Source organism: Pogonomyrmex barbatus, unplaced genomic scaffold (genome assembly GCF_055798465.1).
Source record: "Pogonomyrmex barbatus isolate J1 unplaced genomic scaffold, ASM5579846v1 scaffold3, whole genome shotgun sequence".
Taxonomy (NCBI): Eukaryota; Metazoa; Arthropoda; class Insecta; order Hymenoptera; family Formicidae; genus Pogonomyrmex; species Pogonomyrmex barbatus.
This window is the reverse complement of record NW_028297127.1, coordinates 10,894,024-10,911,395: the sequence shown is the minus strand read 5'-3', so window position 1 is coordinate 10,911,395 and position 17,372 is coordinate 10,894,024. Positions and strand designations below refer to the sequence as shown.

The 17,372-nt window shown below is 44.4% G+C and overlaps 1 protein-coding gene across 5 annotated transcripts in view; it reads right to left on the bottom strand.

Moving 5' to 3' along the window:
* Positions 1–212: 212 nt before the first annotated feature.
* E75 (ecdysone-induced protein 75) overlaps positions 213–17,372 on the bottom strand; it is a 90,498-nt gene continuing 73,338 nt past the window's right edge. For 3 of the 5 annotated variants that reach the window (XM_089080510.1, XM_011642466.3, XM_011642467.3), the window contains exons 2-5: positions 16,004–16,092; positions 8,415–8,559; positions 4,919–5,160; positions 213–4,546 (exon numbers count right to left, since the gene is read on the bottom strand). In XM_089080510.1, coding sequence (XP_088936636.1) covers positions 2,564–4,546; positions 4,919–5,160; positions 8,415–8,559; positions 16,004–16,092 — 2,459 coding nt within the window. In that variant the 3' untranslated portion in view covers positions 213–2,563. Of the gene's footprint in view, positions 4,547–4,918; positions 5,161–5,633; positions 6,075–8,414; positions 8,560–16,003; positions 16,093–16,381; positions 17,100–17,372 lie in introns of those variants that run through there. The other 2 variants (XM_011642465.3, XM_011642469.2) reach the window with 2 other exon arrangements.

Here is a 17,372-nt window from a genome sequence, read left to right as displayed (position 1 = left end):
TATTTTAAAAATTAAATAATATAAAGTGCTTTCTTCGTAAATAAAGATGTTTTTTTTTAATTTTTTTATCGCCTTTCTCTGTTTTCGAACAAAATAGACAAAGTTTAATTTATTATAGGATTATAAGGTTTGAATATCGTTGAAAAATGTAGGTTTGATTTAAAAAAAAAAAATCGTAAAGTTATGAATTAAAGATAAATAAGAAGACAATATTTTTTGTGTATAATTCACCAGACAATGTTTATTCAGACGACCTCACAACTCCCAAGCGTACAAAATGACGTGCTCACTGGGCAATATGCGGGGCTGCATTTGTATTGTATGTAGTAGAGTACATTTTATCCATATTTTTCGTTTTTTTTCCACCAGAAACAACAGCTGTATTTGTATTCTTCTTCTTAATGGATAGGGAAATATATCATACTTTATGTATCGTTTACTATAATAATTATGTGTAGTTTATGCATAACAAGTATTACGAATATCAACGCTAGGTTGTCTGCGGGGGAGAGGACAAGAATAAGTGTTCGCTCAGTATGCATGTGTTGCTGTCGTATGTCGTATATAAGTGTCTATTTTGTGTGTGTATATGCGTGTCTTGTAAGGGCAGTCAAAAGGATTCTACGAGGAGCCGCTCAGACAAACGGGTGGATGTGGTACACTCGATACGGCGAAGAAAGTGCATTCTTTCTTTAGGTACAATAAATACAGAGGCCTCTAAGCTGGAGAGGTGGGAGGGGGGGGGGGAAGGATAGGTGTTTAGGAATATTTTGGCTAGGCTATGTTCTAACCGGGAGACTGAACGTGCTTTTAATGCCTCATTCTTGAAGAATACTAATTTTTTTTTTTTTTTTTTTTTAATCTGATCGAACATCACTGCAGTTCAATTTGAATCGTTAATTTAAGAATTGAGCTAGTAAGACTCAAAGCGGACGTTGTTAAAGTTCCTTCTAGGTTGAACCAAGGGGATTTAATCTGTCTCTCAAAAAGAGGCATAAGTGTTTCAAAATCGGTTTGCTCATTCGCAATTCAGCGTGTTGTGAGTGAGTGTATACATATTTGATGCGATGTTCATGCTGGGATTGGGATTCATGCTCGGGATGGTTAAAGGGAGGGGGGTGTGGGGCGGGCGTCTCAACAACACGTCGGCGGCGGCCCGTCGCGTATTTTCTAACTTTCCCTCATGATTTTTTTTTTCGAAGCAGAAGAGGTTCACTCGCGCCTACCAGGACATAGCCTTACGAATCTACTATTTACATTGCGTTTTGCCGTTTTAATCGGAACTCCGCTTTGCTTGAGCGCTTCGCGGTTTTTCTCCTTCTCTTTCTCCCTCTTTCCCTTTCTATCTTTCTCTTTCTCCTCTCACTCTTTCTTTCTCTCACTTTCTCTTTCGCAATCCTGTCTCGATCTATCTAATCTGACTTTCATGCATGCACACACGACACATAATATTGTATAACGCGTTTAAGCGGGCCTACGATACCTATCTCGCTATACGACGCGATTAGAGGATATAATTCTCGCGTCGTCCTCCCGACGAAGAGACACGACACGTAATATAAAGGTACGGTAATTGCAAACTGGTGGCCGTGCGGCGGGCCGATCAGTCTCATAACAAAACGCTTAATTCTTTAAAAATCGCATACGCGATTCTCATTCTCGGTTGCCACCGCGATCAAGAAGCTTTTCGATTTGCCCCGACTCATTTGCACAAGCACGCTCATCCGTCACATTCATTCTCTCTTCCTTATTCATTCTACGCCTTTCTTTCATCCATTCCTCGCAAGAGTATCATACGCATCTTTTTCTACACGTACACGAAATGATAATTTTTTACGATTATGATACCTTACACATATTACAATAATATTAATTAGTTTTATAGTTAATAATTATAGTAGAGTAGATGATGAATGAATGAGGTGGAGACTGTACAGAATGCGCGATTTCCATGATTATCACATGTAGATAGATTATTAATTTCTGTAACACTCAACCTTTCTTTTTTTTCGTCGCAGATGTTCTATCTTCTAGATATACACCTAGAGCAGATAGATTTTAGGTAGGTAGACAGGTGTATATATATATATATATATATATATATATATATATATATATATATATATTGTATATATGTATATATATATGTATATATATATATATAGGTAGTTTTAGGTGGATAGGTGACTCTACACGGCACCGTTGTTTTTATCGGATCGGCACTTTTGTGCAAGCGTCCATCCGTCATTATTTCGCGCACTTGCCACTAAACGTCTGTCTTCCTTGTGATTATACACGGAGATTACTTTGTCCGTTCCTCCGTAACCTCCACCTCTTTTCTCGCGCGATTTTAGCGATAAGTAATTTAAATTAATAAATTATTTGGTTTGTCACGCGCTCAGAGCGTCCTGGCACTTTCGTTTCTAGTTAAGAGCCGGGAAAGATTGTACCGCGTTGTAACAACGAGTCTTCGCCGACTGGTGATAGGTGGATCGAATATCCCGATTTCGCGCGCGCGCACGTCAGTGCGTATTACGGGAAATCACTCGAGTATGCGAGAACACTACGCCTCGAGAGAGAGGGCCTTGCAAGGTCCAACGAGCGGTCTGGGCGATGGTGACGGGGACGGCGACTTCTTGGATAGGTTTAGCGGTTGCTGACTGTCCGCAATGTCGACTTGCAGTTCCATCATATTGCTTGGGCAGCCCGATAACACCAACGTGGCTGCCGTACTCGAGGTCGGCCTCGGACTCGTGCTCGTACTACTGGTTGCCGCCGCGGAGAGGTATCGCGGTGATGAAGCCGGAGAGTTGGCAACAGCGAGATAGTCTGAGGAAGACTGCTGTTGTTGCTGTTGCTGCTGTTGCTGCTGTCGCGCACCTGTCGTCGTCGTGATCACCGAGGTGGCCGGCCATCTGTTCGAGTAGCTCGTGGTGGCGCATTGTAGCAGACCCTGAGATCCTTGCGTCGAGCGCGTGATCGCTGTAGTGGTCGTAGCGCACTGCTCCGCGGGCGACGGTGACACTGTTGGCGATCTGGGACTGGCCTCACCCCGCATTATGTAGTTGTGTATGATGTCCGTGCGCTTCAGTTGTTCCGCTGTCATCCGCGGGCCTTCCATCAAGCTTCTTGCAAGAGTGGAATGCGTGCTGCTTAGCAGACTCGCCGTTTGTGGGCACTGGGACTGCGCCGTTTGAGTGGGCGGACTGCGCGCCGGTGGCGATGTTAGATGCAAGTGTAGCTGAGATTGTGTGTGCTGAACTACCACAGCTGGTTCGGCCTCGGCGCTATCCTTTTGGCGTAGAGCGCGGAACTTCTTGTGGGGCTTGTAAGCCTCGTCCATCAATGAGTTGGTATCGTACAAGGGTGGTGCTTGAAGCACGCGTTTGAGCACTGGCATATCCTCGACTTCCTTGTCTTCCGAGCGTGGACTCGAGCATACGGACGTGGGAGCACTGCTGGCGCTGCTGCTGGCCGGTTTGTCGGGTTTCTCGGTGCCAGATTCGATACCGCTGTCGCTTGGCGAGTCCAACTTGCGGAAACTGCGACACTGCGGCGGCTGTGGAGTTTTTGACATGGTAGAACGATGAAGTTCATCGTCGCCAGAACTGGTACTGCCAGAGTTCGCGCGTCGTCTATGCGGACAGAGTCCACCGGCTAGGGTGGCGGCCAAGAGAGGCGCGCTCGACGCGTGATGACCACTGGCTGGCGCTACGTGATGATATTCCGTCAAAGAGGCAACTTCACCACTACAGGTGCTTTCGGTGCTCGACACACTACCTAGGGGGCTTTTTACCGCTTCGTCCAAAGTTACGTCCGAAGCTGAACCCCAGGAAGCCGGAGGTTCCTCTTCCATTGGCCAATGAGGCTGTTGCTGAGTAGTAATGACGTGTGTTTGTTGTTGCTGCTGTTGTTGCTGTTGCTGATGCTGCTGTTGGGCCTGCAACTGCTGTTGTTGCTCAGTCATTTTGAAAGCCAACAATTTTTCAGAGTGGAGGGTATTCAGAGTTTTTAGATCGGGTATTTTCTTTAATAGTTCACGAAGAATATCGGGATGCTGGGGATGATTTTGCGCCAATATCGTCTGTAGAGCGTTTCGGAGTTTATTGTGCATACGTTCGACCAATTCGGTATTACGAAGTCCAGGTCTGTCGGCGGCGATCACCACTACCGAACAGAACAGTCCCAACTCAGCATCGGATAATCGCAAAGAATTGACTCTTTCGGCGAAATCAAACATCGAGTCCATTAGGAATCGCGCATTACTGCTATTGTGGATGGACTCTCGCTTGAGCACTTGGCCGTTTAAGCAGATCATACTGTTCGTTTGAGCATCGAACATACAGGCCAGCCGCACGAGCAGCACCTCAAAAACGCCAGCCTTTAATAGAGTGACCTGGTCATCCTGTGCCAGCAGGTTGAATCCAGGTATACGTTTCGCGAATTCCACGACACCGCGTATGGCCGGTGAGAACCTTTTGGAAAAGTCCTGAAGTAACTCTTGCTGCCCAGTCAACGGTTGCGGATTAGGATTCAAGGGGCATGCCTGTAACAAAAAGAACCAAATTCCGAGGTCAGAAAGTGACGAATCGTTAAGTCGTTCCGAAGGCCGCCCGTGTCGCTATCGTTACTCGGAAGAGAGACAGCATACCAGGCGTCCTCGCGTGGCGAGACGAGGCGGGACGATACGAAACTAAACATTTACGCGCTCGCATCGGATCTCGCTTCCTCTTTCGCCGAGGTCGCCTGGTTTCTCGCGCGTGATTTCCGCGTAGAACGCTTGAAAGATCAAGATGGCCCAAGGCCCGCGTAGCTATTGACGTCAGCATAGATGCCGACCGTTCAAATCTCAAAAGTGACGCGGACAGGCTTGCGTAATCCGATGCCAATGTCAAGAGGAAAGGTCGAGCTTGTTTACCAAGGTTGGTGGACACGCGGTGTAATTGGGGGTCTCGCGGGCTCTGGCGAGGATCGGGGTCACTTTGTCTCTGGTGAAGTCACATGTGTCGAGGTGGGCTCGCACCACGGTTGTAAGCAGACGTTGCTCATCCTCCAGTTCGGCCGTTACCGCCTTCTCTTGAGAACGGCTGTGGGAGCTCTGTTGCATAGCAGCCAGAATCCTGGCCTTCTCACGCTTGGGCACGCGGCCGAATCGCACCGCTGTAATCAGAAACAGGGCAAAATCAAGAGATTAGACGTATGTCAGTAGTATGGAGCGCTCGTACCTTGCGCGCAAAAGGAAGGACGACGATAAATAGTTAATGCGATCAATGGGTGAATCATGCAACGGACCCGACCGCTATCGCGAGATGACCTTCACATAAACGAATGTCGGCATTCGCGTGAATGTTCGGACGTGCGGGAGAATCGAAAGAAATGCGCGACCCACGGCTATTCAAAGCGTGAGTATCGTCACACCAGATATGGTTTCGCGCCTCAAAGGTAAAAAAAAAGTCAGAGGGGAAAGCGCACGACTTTCTCGGAGAGATGAAAGTGCCGTGCGCGCTCACGAGCACCGCACTGGCTCCGCACGTTGCAAATCTTCGCAATTAGAAAGTACGCTGAACATTCAATTGCTCTCTATCAAAATTAAAATATTACGAGCCGAATATCATCGTCGAAGGGACACCTACGTGCATTGTGATAGTTGACTACTCCGTTGAGGATCCCTTTAAGAATTGGTAACTCGTCTCCCATGACGGTTCAGGGAAACACCCCACGTTAAATCCCCGGATTAGCTTTCGACCTGCTCTCACTTTGACGCACGTGCTTGACTTTCCTGACTGTCGGCACTAGATCTCACTACCGTTCGACACTACTGCTGTCACTCGATACGTGACAAGGCCCTCCTCGAACTCTAAATCGTTCCTCTTGAGCGATATACCACGATCGGATCCCCTCGGCTGACTCGCGAGTCGCGGGTCACTCCAAGTGATCGCACGGCGCGAGATAGCGCGCGCGCGTGCTACGCGAGGCAGAGGTCTGCCACTCCGGGCTTAAAAAACGAGCGTGACCGCAGTACGCGTGCAAACACGAGACAGCATCACCGCCGACTGAGTGATGTTCCACGGGTTGCGTTCAACAGCCCCTCCACTTATTCAGCCATCAACGACCCCCACCATCGCGCGCGAATGTGGCCTTTGCCGAGCCTTTGGCCTTGAACTTGGTTTCAGCGACAGCCGCACGAGGCGTACCGCCGACCTATATACACTATATAGCGAGCAAATGTACGACGCGTCGAGCCGTAGCGCCCGGCGCAAGAAGTGAGAGAGTGAGAGAGAGAGAGAGAGAGAGAGAGAGAGAGAGAGAGAGAGAGAGAGAGAGAGAGAAGAGAGAGAGAGAGAGAAGAGAGAGAGAGAGAGAGAGTTGAATTTCTTTATGCGCAGATGCGAACTTCCTTTATCGAGGGTAACTTACCCTCGACGACCTTGTGCAACCCCTCGCTATCTACCTATCCTGTTGTCACCAGTTAGTATCGATAGTCAGCTTATCTATTTGCAGAGTATCGATCTTTAACGTTAAAGACGTACATCCTATAAGTTAAAGCGAACTACTGATTATTTAGTTAGTTATCATTCTCGAATTTTTCATCATAAAAATATGTCTCATGTAACATATGATTTTATATTAATTTAATCACGATAGCATGTAATCGGATATTATGAAGAATCGCGTTTTTTGATTCCAAATAATGAATTCCGAAAAGTATCGAAAATTGGAGTGTCCCAGTCTGCTAGCGAAAAAGCGACTCGATATTTAAAGTTCAATATTTTTATTCTTTCAATTTGAAGTTTTGTCAATCTCGTATTAAAGTTCGCTTCAACTTCAAGGACATGAATCTTGTTTTTCAGGTTGCATTTGCAGTAAGTAAGTATTCGCGATTTCTCATAATTGAAAGTACAACGTGATAAAAGTGGAGAAAATGCGCCCGGTCATAATAACGACGTCGACGACGACAAATTATCCGTAGCAAGGCGTGAAGCGCTATGACCAGTTAGTCACGTACGACTCTGGCCAGACAGTGGCCTGCGACGGGAGCATGCGCCTACCAGCCAGGTGGATTCTGACAATGTAGAGAAGGGGGAGAGGAGAAGAGCGTATCTCTCGAGGAAGGGGAATGTAGTTATGAAGCAAAGTTCGCGAGGTCTCCGCATGGAGTGTAGCGCCACGCGACGGCGCGCCATCACCGTCGGTGGGGAATGGTTGCGTTCCACGACCGAAGAAGCCGAGCGAGCGACAACGATCGCTACCGCCGAGGTGGGGAACGAGAGAAGGATAGAGGCGACAGAGAGGCGCGGTGCTGTGAAAGGAGGGTGGAAGAAGGTGGGAGGGTCACCGGGGGACGTAGCGGCGAGTAGCGGTACTCTTTCTACGGTACGGACACGGAGTCGCTCACCAGACGAGCAACGGCCGTCTATTGACCCCGCGGATCACGTTGATATCGGTAGATGCGCTTTTTCGCGTACGATTTTTTTTTTTTACGACGAGAGATAATTTTCATATCATTATAAGTCTACTATATTTTCGGCTATATTTAAATTACTATTGCTGAAAAATTGCATCACCGCGAATTAATTCATAAAAATATCAAGTTTTGTATCTATGTAGAGAAGAAGCGCGTTATAATTTTGTTCTGAAAAGAACAATATATATCGATATATGTTTTATATATATATATATATATATACATATACATATATATATATATATACACATATACATATATATATATATACATATACACATATATATATATATATATATATATATATATATATATATTGGCGCCGCGCGACATGTCGACGACCTAGGTCAATGATCCCGGCGAGGGATGCTGTGCAGCATCCCGCGTAGCTGCGTTACTGATAATTCGACAAAATGCGGTCAGGATTTTATTAATTGGTCGGAAAGACAGCAAAATATCTGATTGCACCAATCGAAAGATAATCCCCGTTGCTTTCTCAAACGGCGAATTGGCCACTTTCGCCCGTTGCGACACTACATCGTGTCGCGGGAAACGAAGTTACGCAAATGGTCAATGACCCGGCAAACTAAATTTTAGAAACTTTTTTATAAAGAGCACAATGCGCGAAAGAAAAAAGAATGTATATGTGATATTTTATCTAATTTTATCTGGTGTGACGACATTTTATAATTAAAAAGATTTGATTAACTTGCGAATCTGTTTATAAGAAAATTAGTGCAGTATTTTTTTAAGTGAGTTTTTTAAGTAAATTATTTTATTACATTTTTATTGAAATGTTTTAGTATAATTATAAGATTAGACTAAGATCCTCGAATATTTTTCGATTAAATAATTAAATTAAATAATCACGTTTTTCCCAATAACAATCGATTCATTACAAATATTACTTAAAGTCTATTCTTGTGTACAAAATATAAAAGAGACTCACCATCACGACTCATGCCGACGGCGATGCACTTTTTGAGACGGCAATACTGGCAGCGATTCCTGTTGATTCGAAGGATGCTGCACTGTTGATTCTTGGTGCACGGACGATACTGAATCTTTTGCTGGATGCTCCGGCGAAAGAAGCCCTGCGAATCACCAACAAAACCTTCGTCAATCTGACCGTCGCTGTCCGACGAAGACCCCGATGAGCAATCGGTCCCCGAACGCGGGGCGGCCAAATCACATTCGCACAAGCACCCCATTAATCCACTCCGGCTGAGATAAATATCGCACGGCGTCTAACGAACCGAACGAATACGGTAGACCACCGCGCCGTTTGGTTCGTCCAGCTTAAACAAATGATTATCACTCGCTCACGTATCCTTCGGTCCGAAACTAATGATGCTACCTAGGTGATAATATTCTCCGTGAAAACGGGAAAATCTGTCTCTGGCAGCTCGCGTTAGTCACTGTCCTCACGTAATTTGCGCGTTCACCAAACCCGCGTGGAGTCTCTTGTCGGGTACTCTGGCTCCGCGGTGGATGCGCGTACCTAAGTACAACGCGAGTTTCGAGGGAGGAAAGAAGCGACCGTTTGTATCGAAGCTTGGCTGTGGACTGGCTCTTTCTAGCACAGAGAACATAGAGCCTCGGCACATTGCCTCTGGCGTACCGAGGTGGGGGACACTGTGACCTAATTCCCGGACGTTCACCCGCAGTTCACCGCGTGAAAGTGAGAGTCCCCCTTGCGCGGACTGGCGCTCCTCGGCCGTCTCCCTCTTTGGGTTCTCTCTTTCTCCCAGTTCCCAGTTTCTCTCTCTCGCGCTGGAGTGAACTCTAGATGATGTCCTCTTCGTCGTATCTACTATAGAGCGCTACCATAGAGCCTCGCGAGCGCTCTACTAACGGGTTTCTTCCCTCCCTCCTCCCCCCACCTATTTACCGACCAGAGGAGCCACCCTCTCCGAATGACCTGCCCTATCCCCCCCTACCTCCACCTCTCGGATTCCTACCCTCGCGTTGAATACTCCTCTAATATCCACCCGCTCGCAAATAAATGTGAATATAGAAATCCCTTGATTATTTAATGTACCTTTTTATCTTTATTCCCAAATCCGTTCCGTTAGTCGCTCACAGAGATATGAAGGAGACGAGAATTGAAAATGAAGACAAATTGAGAAAAGGGTAGGTTAGTATGAAGGTATTTCCCGTTGTGTATCGGTCAATGACCTCGCGAGACGATTATGTAACGTGCAACGCGTGGGGGACCCTTCGTGAAGCTTCTATATGTTTCTGTGTTCGTCATGCGTCGTCGTTATCGTCGTCGTCGTCGTCGTCGCGTCGACGACTACGAGTGTGCGTCGATGCACGTACGCGTACGAAAAGTTGGCGATGCTCGTCGCCGAGTAACTCCGCCATGACGTCAGACGCGCGACCTCGCCTACCTCAACTTCGTGCGGAGCCCATCGAGAGAACGATGTACCGTTGCACCTCCGCGCCCGGGCTGTCAATCGGCGCGAGCATTTGATACAAGTCAATGAACTGTCAGCGTTACCAATATTAAGTCTCGCTGTCTTCGACCATTTCAAACGGTTGTGTTCGAATGACGAATTATGTCTTCGACTTCTCGAACGGGGGAGGATAGTTCGCGTCAATTAAGATGATGATCCATCATGATAATCCATAAATCAATATTTTATAATTAAAATCCGTTTTGATAACTAATTCATTATAAGGTATTTCAATTAATATACTTAAGATCTCAAAATATAACTACGTAATTAATTGTATAATATTTTTAAGATTTCTTATAAAATGCGAGCTTAAAAAATTTCTGATTTGAGATTATCTCTTTTTGCAAAAAAAATCATTGGAATTACAGCGAAATGCTATCGGGCCACGAGCTATTGCCGTGGATGCCCGGACGAGGCCAGCAACCCCTGTTGAACCTCTCGGTCGGCGGGAATCCGACGAGCGAAGGGTGAAGGAGGTGTGTGGGGGAATGCGGTGCATCGATCTCTCGAACCGTGCATGGCCCGTGACGGGTCAGGGGGCGACCACCTTCGCGCGTTACCTCAAGTTGCAAATGCTTCTTTGCACACGCGTCTTATTCTCAAAATTCTTGTAAGAAAGATTAGACACTCTATAATTAATACTTTACTTGCTAAAAATTATATTTTAATTATGAAAGAAAATTTCAAATATTCCTCTTTATATTTTTATACTAATTTGATTTGTACAAAATGTGATTATAATTGTAAATGTAGATGATCGAATTGTTCTGCTTTGTTTAACAATTCCAATAGCGAATACTGAATTCAACAATAGTTTCAGGAAAAATGTATTGAAAGGAGAATCAAACGAAACAACACACTCGCACTTTGCTCGCTCGCATCCGCCGAAACTTTCGCCAGGTCGAGAAAGTTCTGTTATTCTCCGTTCTCGATTCCGCAACGAGAAAAAAATCTCATTTCCGCAAGACCTTATTAACTGAGAAATTAATTATTAGTATTATAGTGTCTTCGTAGACACTAAATTAAACTAAAACAACTGTACGAAAAATCCTTTGAAAATTAATTCTGGAACATGCGATATGGCAATGTGCGAGAATGCGTTACCAATAATAATTGACATCGTAGTTTCAACTTGGGATAAAATTGTGTGAAGATTATTCCTGCGATTTGCTGGGATCATTCGATCGGTAATCATCAAAGTTCCAATTTTATTTTCTGTAAAAATACAGCGACAATATCAAAGATTAGCAGAAAAGACATCGGTCAATGATAGTATATGGGGTTGTATATGTATATATATGCGTGTATATTTATATGTATACGTATACATATATACATATATATATATATATATATATATATATATATATATATATATATATATAGGTGAACAGAGTGTGGGACATACACACGATCGCGGGGCCAACGACCGGAGCGCGCGACTGCTGTAACGAAAGAGGGAAGGGAGAAGAGGGACAGCGATCTGACTGAGGGACGATAGGGGAAGGTGAGCGTATCTGCTACCACGCGAAGAGAGTGGGGACGGGAGGTACTACAGTAAAAGTAGGAGGAGGTTTGATGCCAAAGAGGGAGAGAGAAGGACGCGAAACGGAGTAACGGTGACGTACGTAACGCGCGCGTGTGCGCGTGCGCGCCGCTCCAACAGTCGCGACACTCTCCGCTCTGCTCGGGGGCATTAACCGCTCGCTTGTTCGCTAGCTCGTTCTAGCACTCTCCTACGACCCCAAGAATTTGCCGTTCCGTTCTGTTGCCCGGGCATCGATATCGGTAAAGTCGATCACAGAGGTCAGAGATGGCTGCGTGCTCCCGTGCGCGCAGTTTTGTACCCTACTGGTACTATCAAACGATATAGCGGTGATATAGTAGCATTTGATTGTAATATCAAATATTGATTTTTATCGTTATATTTTTTAATCGCCCTTGTACATTAAGTAAAATGCTTACCAAATCATATTCCAATTATTTTATTATCTATGTCTATAGATTTATATAAAAATTCCGTTCAGCATTCACATTTTTGTAAAATGATCTATAAATAATCTATCTAAATAATTGAGAATTAATTCATTATTTTTAGAAATTTTTTTTTCTAGAAAGTTTTCTTTTCAATTCTCCCATTACCAACAAATATCAGTTATTATTAATGTAACGGAATGCACCCTTATGAGTTTCGAACCTTTTTAAGGCTCATTGGCATTGGCATTAATGTATCGGACAAAGTGACACATGTGTTTTGAATGGCAAGAATAAATACATTATACTTTTCTTCAATGATATCAAGTTTCGCGGGACGAATTTATCGGGTGTAAAAATTGCGGTGGTCCGATTTCGCCCTGCGGGGAAGCGTTATCTCGAAGAACTCCCGCTCCGGTGGACAGATACCGTCGAGCGAACACCTACCACGATAATAAGCGGCTGACCCGATTCTAAAGTAGATGCACCGGGGTCGGTAACCTCAAGCGAGCACCGAAATACTCGCGCAATCAAATGAAAATGAGATCGCGACTCGTTACGACGTCAAAAATGATGGTTACCCGAGAGAGGAGGGGAGAGTGGAGGAAGGCTTCCCTGTGGGAAGGGGTGTGCGGTAAGGGCAGCGGAATGAGAGAGAAGAAGGAGGTGGTGGTGGAGGAGGAGAGGAGGAGAGGAGGAGAGGAGGAGCAGGAGGAGGAGGAGGAGGGAGAGTGACGTAACTGGCTCGAAGGGTCGACGACCGGAGGGTTAATGCACCGGTCGCCTGATTTCAACCCTCCGGAAAAAGCACCGACATGCACCTCCACCGATGATTATTTCACATCACAGAAATTTAAAGAGGAACTCTGCTACTAAAGAATCTTATTTTTTTCTAAATAACATACATATATAATAATAACTTAATAATCTTTTCTTGAAAAAATTGGCCATAAGAATTTCAGCTTTACGACATTTTACTTTTGCTGGAGATTTATACTTTTAGTTTTTATATTTTCTTACGCTAAAATAAAATTTTTTAATTGAAAGCTTCATTTTAACATCAACATATGACGAGAGATGTTTAACAAAATTAAGTTATTTTATTGAATGCTCAGACTACCAAAGCACAATACTGATGAAAACTGCTGTGGAAACCATATTTATTTGAAATCTAATTCACTGCGACATGTACCGTTATGATAACAGGAGTAGGGCGATAATAGCATCATTCGACTATTTCCGAATTGCAATCGATTTAACTCAAATTAGTCTAAAACATTCAAAAATACTGCATCTATTTTATTCTCCTGCATAATTCTTTGATAAATTGAAAAGCTTTATTCCTCGGTGTATTAAATTAGAAGAAAACGAATTGCTCAATATTCAGGTTTTTCAATACCTCTTTCCTGTTATTTTTTAAACCGACTTATCTCATGTCAGAAAACAATTTAGACACATAGATTTTGAAACTTTTACATTTAAAAACTGAATTTTTTTTATCTATTTTTGAAATATACTTGCAAATCCATTGTGAATAAAATATAAGTTATAAAAATATACTACTAGCTTTCTCGACAATTACATAATGTTCTACGTGTTACATCAGCAAGCTTTTTTTCTCCTGGTGAAATTAATATTTCAATACTGTAGTCTGTGACGCGAAGAGAAAAGTAACGTTCTACTGATGAGACGGTAGAGCGAAATAGTGCAACCGTGTAGTGGTGTGACCGAGCGACCTAGTCTTAAAGATATCCAACACTCTTCCGCGTTCTCTTCCCTTTCCACAAGCCCCTCTTCCAGTACCTTAAGACGCTCTACCGCTAGCGGCTAGGTCACTCGGTGGAGACTCGTTCGGCTTAGTGCCTCTTACGGCGCTGCGGCCATAAGTTACTGACCTAGTCAACCAGCCGGAGACCATGACTCTGCCCGAACGATTAGTCTCCTCAGTGAATTTCAGGCGTCCGAGGCGTCCGGTGAAGAGAAGCGGGAGGACGATAAACGGAGGGGAAAATTCTTAGCCAGGTGTTTTCACGGAATGCGGTCGTTCTAGTTCCTTTTTTCGTGCCTACAATAGAAGGAACGAAAGCAGAAGTACCTGCCGCACCGTATGGATCAAATGGTCCTCCCTAATACTTTCGCTTCCCCGCGGCTTGCAATCATCATTTTGGGTTTTCGGTAGACCCCACTCTCTCTTTCATTTCTCCGTCTTTGGGTTATTCCGCAGCAGGATGTCCCTGACACTACTGGCAACTTCATTACTTCTGTTTGATTATTTCAGTGTGAAAAGCCACCGGAACGAATTGTATACTGCCATGTGAAACATTTAAACGAATTCAAATGATGTGTTTGTTATTGCTCCATTTATTTTCAGAAATTTGTGCTTCACACATCTGTACATTTATATCATTATTTATGCAAAACATGAATAGATATAAGTAAAAATTAAAAGGATTTAAATGCTCATTTAACATTACATTTTTTTAAATTAATTTACATCATATTTAATAAATGTATATTATCTATCAATAAATTTTTAAAAAACCAAATATCACGTAAATCATAATGACATTCGATCACATCGATGTTCAAATAAGAAATATTTTTTACATATATGTATATCTTTTTTTTTTTCTTTTCGTAAAAAGAACAAGAGTAAATGAAACACAAGAGATGAAAGACAATGGCACGAAGTTGCCGCGCAAGTGGTCTAAGTTGGTCTGCGAGTGCGATTCTGATGCACGGTACTTGACCACCTCCACCGCGTCGCACGGTTGTGGAGGTGGTAAAGTTGATGGTGGGTAGTGGCGCCGTTCCTTCACTTCTTAAAACGCGTCGATAGCTGACCCTACTATTCGCTTCCGGCCAAGTTGACATGTACGAACGGAACAAAAGATGCCAATCCGACTATAGTTTAGATAGCTCGGAAGTTTTTCTCGAAAATAACGAAGAAAAATTTTAGCAAACATTTTTCCCAATTGACATATGTCGTTTGTCAGTGAGAAACACATTTGTCCGGAATGACATTTTTAAAATTCTTCGATCATGAGTATTATTACTTGACAAATTTGGGAACATTAACTTAATATAAGAACTGGTATGGATGGAAAAAAGACCTTTCAATTTGAAAGAATTTGACGTGTCTACCTGCTTCAAACCTTCTTCTGGATTTGAAACGAAAATACTATAGCGGTAAAAAAATCCGCATTTTTTGTCTTCAGTTCACGCAATGCGCGTTTTTTTTATTCAACTGTCAAGTCTTCTTTTTCAAACATAACGGCGATTCTTGTAACAAAAATGATGCGAAAACAAGACGAGAATCCGCCATAAAAAAATTATGATTGATGCTTTTGACTACTATGTATCACTTTTTACAGTTGTCAAAAAGTAAGTACACTATAGACGATGATGATCGCGATGGCCCTGACAATACGTAAATCAAAAGAGGCCTTCACAAGATTCTCTGCCGACGTGGGGAAACTGCCGGGTCGTGAAATAACTTCAAGGACCACCTCAAATCTGTTATGATTTCCGCGTGACCAAGGTTAATCCTTGCTCGGTCGATAGTTCGTATGTAGCCTTGGTCGCACCTCACGCATTCACGTTCACGCACATTCACTCTCTGGTCACGCCGCGTAAACACTACATATCCGCAATTTCGATATTTTTAAATTGAAGATGTATTATAACGCAACTATATGTTGAATCTACAGATTTTTTAAGCCAAATTTGAACTTAAACTTGATTTAACAAAATTTAATGACATATCCTCTTTTTCATTTTTATGTTATATATATATATATTTTTTTTTTGTAAGAATTAAAATCATTAAAATTTTTATTTTATATCAATCGATGTTTAAAATAAAGTAAGATCAATTCTCTTAACAAAATCTCTCTCTTGGAATGAATTTGTAATATCGAAATCGCTCGTTACACGAAAACACGACGTTTCCGATTGCTCGTGCGAGGATCAGATTCCGTCGGCGTCTTGAACGACGATTTGAAAATCCGGACAAAGGATTGTAACGCAAGACTTGAAAAAAAAGCGACAGCCAATGGAATCGGATCGTTGTATAATTGACAACTGATCTGTCGTTACTCACCTTGCATCCCTCGCAGGAATGAACTCCATAATGAAAACCGGATGCCTTGTCACCACAAACTCGGCACAACACGGTGGTCCCGTCGAATTCTGAAACAAACAGAGAGAAGCACGTTTCGTTAATGCAGGTCACAACGATATCCTCTCCCGCAGCTTCCTCTTCTCCGCGTGTTGCGTGAGAGAAAGGTGGGAGGGAAAGAAGAACACTTTCTCCTCTTTCGCGTGTAGCGGGTTACAGCATCGCGCCGTATTACAACTTTCTGCTTTCACCCACTGTCGCGGCATCGCAATCCCGCCCGCTCGCTTTTACGCTCGCTCGCCACTCGCAAATTGCAATTGGATTTGCCGTGGCCTCGGCATTATATAAAAATACGCGTACCTATGTTTAACTCGGGCTCGGGCTTAGCGGATGAAACCGTCGAATCCATCGTCGGCATACTAGGACTAAGACGATGATCTGCTAACTGTACCACATGATACGGACTAGACATGCCCCGAGTGGGTACGCACGGCACGCTGGACGCGCGGGAATCGTGCGAGGATACGTTGGGGATGAGCAATTCGGGTGCAGGAGATGTGGCCAGCGTGTCCTGCGCGCTACTGTCCGGAGTAAGGATCATGTTTGTTCACGGAAGAGTGTTCCGCTGTTAACGTTCTCCTGCCGGACGGAGACTGCCGTATCCGTCTACACACGACACTGCACTGAGAAAAAACGATTAGGAGTCCACATATTGTTCCAAAGACGTTTACCGCGTTTCAAGATACTGTTCCACTTCTCATCTCGCTCTCACTGTCACTACGCTCACTGACCAATCACCAATAAATATCGATTCGCGTGCACGCGCGCGCGCGCGCGCGCCTCCACGTGCAACTCCACGTTCGAGGAAAAAACTCTGCGAGTACCAGCACGAGTAGAAGCACGCGAACAGTCGCGGTACGATCTGCGGCTGTGCAGAGGTTACAGCCAGGCGTTATAGCGAAGCTCGCGCGGCGAACGATGCGACGGAACAACGATTGGCAGATCGGAGTTGAACGCGAGCGGATGGTAGCCTGAAGAGAGAGTGAAAGTAAGTCTTCGCTCGAGGGAGGTTCGCGTTGGTCTGACTCTTGTTCGGCGCTGCCGAGTGTTGGTTACCTGGGGGCCGTGCAGCCCTTACTCTGAGTAACTCGAAGGTGGAGGGGAGGGATTGATGTGCCTGCTCGGCTGCCAGGCTATCAGGCTGCCTCGACCATCTACAATGTCTACGCCCTGGCTACCTAGTATGTAGTAGAGGACACAACACATTGCTCCGTAAACTCTCTTACAGGGGCCCCCCGAGAGAGTTCATCGTATTTTCAATGCTGGAGGTCACTGACAAGTCGTTGCGGGC